This window comes from Henckelia pumila, chromosome 4 (genome assembly GCF_033568475.1).
Source record: "Henckelia pumila isolate YLH828 chromosome 4, ASM3356847v2, whole genome shotgun sequence".
Lineage (NCBI taxonomy): Eukaryota > Viridiplantae > Streptophyta > Magnoliopsida > Lamiales > Gesneriaceae > Henckelia > Henckelia pumila.
In genome coordinates this window covers 122,467,632-122,474,372 of record NC_133123.1, presented here as the reverse complement: position 1 = coordinate 122,474,372, position 6,741 = coordinate 122,467,632, and the positions used below count along the sequence as shown (strand labels likewise).

Genomic DNA, 6,741 nt, shown 5'->3' with positions numbered 1-6,741 from the left:
TTACTAAACCTTTGTCGGCTGCAATTGTGCAATCCATTGCTGAGGATGAGTTGCAACAAGCACATCGTTATGTATTGGAAAATGATGTTGACACTGATCGCTATATTGAGTAATTTCTTCCACTTACTAATATGTTCATTAAGTTTTCTTAAATCTACATGTTTGCTTACTCGTAATAATAATTTGAATAGGGAACACATGGCATATTTGAATGCAAGATTTCCACAAAGGGCTACACTACAAGAAAATGTTAATTCAACAACACACAAAAGACAACGGTTTTATGGCAAAACCGTTGTCTTGGACCCTTTAACAACGGTTTTCACTAAAACCGTTGTCTTTAAACATTTTTTTTTTATCAAAGACAACGGATTTTGAAAAACCGTTGTCTTTCTGGGGCAAAAGACAACGGTTTTTAAAAACCGTTGTCTATTAGCGGGTTTTTTTGAGCTACAACAACGATTTTTGGAAACCGTTGTCTTTGTGCATTTTTTTAAGGTCAAATACAACGGTTTTTAAAAACCGTTGTCTTTAAGCGGATTTTTTGAAGCTACAACAACGATTTTTTATAATCCGTTGTCTTTGATATTTTTATTCTTATTTTTATTTTTATTTTTAAAAATGATATATTATTGAGAATTTACTTATTCTAGCCCACATTAGTAGGCTATTTTTAAAAATAGCCTTCATTATTAAATATTATAAAATATAACCTTTTATAGTTTAATAATCCAAAAATTCCCTTTCCTTATTCATTCCATTATCTCAATAAAATATTACAACTTAGAGAAATAAGAATCACTTTCCTAAATAATTGAAATAAAATTATTTCATTATGCATTATTTATTTTCTTCATGAATAATTAATTTATCATCGTGATAATAATAATATATTAATATGAAGAAATAATTATAATTAATTAAAATAATTATATTAATGATAAACATGAAAATTATATTAATACTTATAATAATCGTAATAAGTATAATACTAAATGATAAGAAATGACTTGATATTGATAACATTAATCATAAATTGAATAATAAAATTATGTATTCTTAATGAATAATTAATTTTTCATCATGATAATAATAATAATAATATCATATTAATATGAATGATAATAAATTAAAATATTAAAAATAATGAGAATTTATTAAAATAATTATATTAATGATAAAAGTAGAAATTATATTAATAATTTTAATAATCCTAATAAATATAATACTAAATGATAAGGAATAATTTGAGATCGATAATATTAATCACAAAACAAATATTAATTTTAAATAATAATCTGAAGAATATTTAACAGGGAATAATAATAAATAAACTAATAATATTTTTTAAAAGGGAAACTAATAATATTATTAATGACAATATATAGTAGTGTTAATAACAATACACAAGGATTATACTTATTTATGTTGAGTTTTTTTAGTCATGAATTTGTATTTATAGATCAGATAATAATAACAATAACTATTACAATTAATTCATGCTAAGAATTTATAATTATATAAAAGTTATATTATAAATATAAATTAAATATAAAATAAATCTGAATATAAAAACAAATGCAATTAAATTAAAACACAAGTGCAATAGACCAATTATTTAATAAAATATCTTATCATATTAGTTCAAATTAATATGTTTGTATGTTTAATGTAATAATGTGTTAAAGGATATATTTGAAACTTAAGGCTAGTTTTAAAAATTAACTTACATTAAGGTTATATTTGATTATTGGTATTTGTAAAAGTCCATTTTAAAAAATCTCTCTATATTATTTTCTTTTCCTATACGTGCACCATCTATTCCATTTCAAGCTTCTTCTCTATATCGCGATTCTTTTTTCAACTCTCAACCCTAGCCGCCCACTCTTGTCGCGATTCCCCCTGTTCTTCATTTCCGTTCCTTCAATCTTCACCCAAGCATCGCCAGCTTCGATTTCTCTTCCAAAATAGCTCCATGGCCAGCTAGAAGAGCAGCTCGAGCTCGCTGTTCTTGGACTCCAGATTTCCCTCGCTCAGCTTGCTCTCGGCCGCAACACCCGATTGATTGGCCCTCTTCGATTTCTTGTTTCTTGCATAAGATAGGCAAGATTGTGGTCTATTTCTTGCATTTTATATATGATTATTGTGTCAGCATTTCGTTGATAGCTAGTGCATTTCCCATTTTCGAATTTTTTGAAAAAAAATATGCGTGCCCTGTGCAGATTCCTCCTCTATCGGCCGATGGATTTACTTTGTTGTTGGATTCTTGTTGGAGGCCGATTGTATGATGATATTATGTATTGATTAAATCGATTTTTTGGACTTTGAAAAGAATGTATATCATGCTTGTGTTTTTTTCGAAAACTTCAGAATTTTGTTGGTTGCCTTGTTCGTGTTTTCTGTTGTGTGTTGATGGTGGCTGTTGGTGTGATGATGTAGGGGCTACCACGGGTGATATGTAGTTCACGTGGTAGCGTTAGAATGAATGGAATTGAAACGTGACGTTGGTTGGGGATGTTTCAAACTATCCAGCTTCGTAGGAATTGGTTAGTGGGTGCATTGGTGGAGCTGATATTGGGTTGTATTATGGTATACTCTAAGGAGCTTTTGGGAGCCTAGAAGTTGGCTAGTGATGCTATGACAGGGACTTGGGGGTTGTGGATCAAACGGACTGTTTTGGTTCGGATTTGAGGGGTTGAACGTGAGCAGATTTTGTGGACTTAGGGGACTTGAATCTACCTCACTGTATTTAAATCTCCTCTTTTTTCCTGTTACCCTGGAAACGCGTGCTCAAGGTCACTGATGCCCAGGTATTTGAGCATTGTATAACTTTCCGGTTATATTTTCTTGACATAGTTGACCGTGAAGTTTTCTAGTGTTTTCTTTGGGTAAGTGTGGATAAAACTGAAATTCATGGTTCTGCAAATCCATTGCTCCATTTTAGAATTTCTATTGTCATCAAATAACCTGGTCTGTCAGGTTGAGGTTGCTGTCCAGGATAATGCCCAGAGGCTCTATGCTTTCAAATTTAAATCGATTGCCCAAGGTAATGCCCATCACGTGGTTGTTTTATGTGCCCCATAAGTTTCATAATATCATTTTTTGTTGATAGAAAACCCTGTTAGATTTATATCCTATGGTTGGTCTTGAAAAATCTTTCAAGCAAAATTTCTCATGTTTATTCCATTTCAATTCATTTATTTAACTTGCATTTAGGCTTCTGCTTTAACAGATAACCAAGAATAAGTATGTTGAAAAATGTAATTTTTTTTGTCATTGTGATATATCTTAAAGCGACTTGAACTGGTAATCAGGTAATGCATCACTTTAGATGTCCTGCATTTAAGCTAAATGTTGTTAAGATGTAAGTCTTTTTACTTAGATTGATTCATGTAGATTCCATCTGGCAGAATTTTACTTCTAATATGTGAATATGATCTTTTGTTATTATCATAATTGTTACGTTATTAAATTCGTCGCTAAATTCTACACTTGACTAACGGTAACAATAGGTTGACATTGCAACTTATTTATGTGTCTTTATGTTTGCTAGCTCTTAATGCGAGTCAGTTGATCAGCCTCAGAGAAGCACAACTTCTGTACCGACTTTCTGACGAGGTAAATAAACAAAAAAAAATACTGGGAACCAAATAGCATATGTAGCCATCAGATAGTTGATGCCACTGCCCATACTGTTGTTTATATAAGAATGAGAAGATAGATATAGTGCCTAAGGTGTTTTTTTCCCCAGCTTGCAGCAGATATCTTTAGGGAACATACCAGAAAGCTTGTGGAGCAAAATATATCAGCATCTCTCAATCTATTGAAGTCCAGAACTAGAGCCGGGTATGAGAACTATTATGGTTCTACACTTGACCCTGTTGTAATGTGCAACTTATCTTTGATTTTAAGTTTGTTTTAGCCCTTGAACCCTTGAAGTTTCCTTGGTTTACAATATTTATTCTTTGTAATACGAATGACTAACAAGCTGTGTATGTTTTACTATATAGTTGGTGTTATTGATTAGTTTCTGTTTAATATGTTGTGATTAAGTTGGGTGCCAAGAGACATCTAAGTTTTGTTCTCATCGATAATGCCGTGAGACATGCTCCTTGTAATTTTTTCAGGCAAGAATTTTAGCTCTAAATGCATCCTATTTCCTGAAATCTGGAGGCCATTTTGTCATCTCTCGATTAAGGTTAGTGTTTCTGGTTATGTTTTGAGTGTGATCTGTCAGATAAATTAGTCCAATGATCCGTACCAAACATGGATGTACTGTATATCCCCTTATGAGCCAAACCCATGTAGCCCCAAATAAAAACGAACTCAAGATCGAATCATCACGTTTACATTTAGAGACTTTTAGTCGAGTACACGTCCACACAACATCGAATTTCTTCTGCTACAGTTTGTTTGAATTCCAAAAGGTATAACCTTTATCTTGTCTTAAAATTAAGCAGATTTAGGAACTACATGGACAAATGCTCGGATGGGGGTAGCTACCTCACAGTTGACAAGCATGGCAAAGTTAGACTCCAAGCATTGAAATCACTGAAGTACTTAGCTGATGCAGACTGGAAATCAATCAACCCGCCCCCGCATTTGAACCATCGTGAATTCAGATTCTGGGTTTCGGGTAGCACCGAAAAATACCTCACAGTCTTCCGAGGAAAAAGTGCGAAACAAACATTAGGCATTGCAGATTGTGAGTTCGATGGTTCCAACACATTCCAGCTCTTTGCCTTCCGCTTTCACTACCACAAAGCTTTTTGTTGCTGTGGAAAGTACAATGAATAATAAACAATTAGTCATACACAATACTCTACAACGAGGGGATAATCTAGAAGGAGTGTTTCAAGTTAATTTATATAGATTAGTTCATAACTCGATATATAGGAAAGTTCCGAGTTAATTTATATAGATTAGTTCATTACTCGATTTATATATTTTCTAGTGTGTATTGATTTAGAATTTAGAATTAGAATATTGATTTGGAATATTGAAAAATTTTATTTAAATTTTATTTTAGAAATTTTAAATTTTGTTTCATTTATAATATTGAAAATTTGTATATTAAAATAAATTTTTTTTTGTTTTTTATTTGAGCAACGACAACGGATAAAAACCGTTGTCTTAAATTGTCAATGACAACGGATTGACGCTGTTGCAGAACCGTTGTCTTTGGAGACTTACGACAACGGTTACAAACTGTTGCAAAACCGTTGTGGTAGGATATCTACGACAACGGATATAAACCGTTGTAATAGGGCACGCTTTTTACAACGCCCCCAGTTACAACGGTTTTTCCCCCCCCTACGACAATGGATAATATCCGTTGTCGTTTTGCAATTTTCTTGTAGTGCTAAGTCCAAGAGGTGGTTACAGGATGAGCATAACCGAACGTTTAGTACCTGGTTGCTTGATCGTGTGAGTTCATTTATTATCACAATTGGCGTACATTTATTATCATGACTGTGCATAAATAATAAGTTATCACATAAATAATATAGGTTGCACGTGTTGATGATCATTCCACTTATCAAGTATCCGAAAGATTAAAGTGGATGGCGCGTGGACCTTCCAAGCAAGTCTTAAAGTACTCTAGTTATTTGATTGATGGGGTTACTTATGCTACAAGAGAGCGTGATGATATGCGAGTTGTTCAAAACTCCGGAGTCAGCTTAGTTGCAAAGACAATGCAAGTTTCTAGTGCAAAGGATAAACATCCTATCGTGTCAGATATGATTTTTTATGGAGTAATACAAGAAATATGGGTGGTTGATTACCACAAATTTCAAATTCCGATGTTTAAATGTAATTGGGTGGAGAATAGTAATGGTATCAAGGTAGATGATCTTGGATTCACGTTGGTCAACCTCCATAGAATTGGATACAAATCTGATTCATTTATTTTAGCGAGCCAAGCGAAGAAAGTTTTTTACATTGAAGCTCCTGAAGATCCTTTATGGAGTGTTGTACTTGCGACTCCAAGTAGGGAGTACTTTGAATACACAAAGGGTGAAGAGTTGGAAGAAACTGCAATGCATTATCAGTCTTCTAGCAGAGGGTTAGCACCAATGGATGTTGATGTTGCAGATGACAATGAACCATGCATTCGTGAAGACTGTGATGGGATTTGGGTTGAAAATAATTAAGTACTTAAGTTTCACATTTGAGATGAGTTTGTAAAAAATTTACATTGAGATGTTATTTACGCTTTGAAGATGCTTGTTTGACATTGTTAGTTATGATCAGATATTTTTTGACATTCAGTAATCGAACAATGGCAAATTAGTAGTTCTTGGATATTGAGAGTACTTCTATCTTACATGAATTGTTCTTATTTTTTGTTGTTGCCTATATTTCTTTCTTATTTCTAGACAATGCATTTATTTGTGATTACATAATGCATCTAAAAGTTTACAGGAAAGAGTTCGACAACTAGCGAATACTTATCAGTGCTTGTATTTGCTGTAGGTTTTGGCTTCTGAAAAGCTGTTGGAGAACAAATATAAAGCTGCCCAACGAAGCAAAGCAGTTCCTGATTAGCGTCTGCTGTTTCAAAGTTTTTTCTGCTTTTTTGGGGCTAAATCTGGTTTGAACTGTAGAATAGCAAGCACTTATTTTCTATATATTTTAATTGATTTAACGGTTTAATTCATCTTTAATTTCTGTCCACTGTCTTTGATTTGAAAACAGGCCATCGACAAAGTTCCTTTACTCCCAGGTTTTCTTGAGCTC

The 6,741-nt window shown here is 32.8% G+C and overlaps 1 protein-coding gene across 4 annotated transcripts; it reads left to right on the top strand.

The window, feature by feature from the left end:
• Positions 1 to 1,826: 1,826 nt before the first annotated feature.
• Positions 1,827 to 5,030, top strand: LOC140865349 (protein TIC110, chloroplastic-like). 4 transcript variants are annotated; one of them, XR_012144580.1, is made up of 6 exons: positions 1,827 to 2,810; positions 2,980 to 3,046; positions 3,554 to 3,618; positions 3,752 to 3,846; positions 4,128 to 4,198; positions 4,461 to 5,030. XR_012144580.1 is itself a non-coding variant. In XM_073269957.1 (5 exons), exons 1-4 carry the CDS (start codon positions 2,914 to 2,916, stop codon positions 4,138 to 4,140), a joined length of 306 nt encoding a protein of 101 aa, XP_073126058.1. In that variant the 5' UTR covers positions 1,827 to 2,913; the 3' UTR covers positions 4,141 to 4,198; positions 4,461 to 5,030. The 4 variants fall into 4 exon arrangements, 1 of the variants encoding a protein (XP_073126058.1); XR_012144579.1 differs by having other exon boundaries at positions 1,827 to 2,103; positions 2,440 to 3,046; positions 4,461 to 5,029; XR_012144578.1 differs by having other exon boundaries at positions 1,827 to 2,103; positions 2,223 to 3,046; positions 4,461 to 5,028.
• The last annotated feature ends 1,711 nt before the right edge of the window (positions 5,031 to 6,741 follow it).

Excerpts from the sequence above, each read along its gene's own strand:
- LOC140865349 (XM_073269957.1), top strand. The coding sequence starts at position 2,914 with ATGGTTCTGCAAATCCATTGCTCCATTTTAGAATTTCTATTGTCATCA. Across the intron at positions 3,047-3,553 it reads ATTTAAATCGATTGCCCAAG|CTCTTAATGCGAGTCAGTTG; the intron begins GTAATGCCCATC and ends TATGTTTGCTAG. Across the intron at positions 3,619-3,751 it reads TGTACCGACTTTCTGACGAG|CTTGCAGCAGATATCTTTAG; the intron begins GTAAATAAACAA and ends TTTTTTCCCCAG.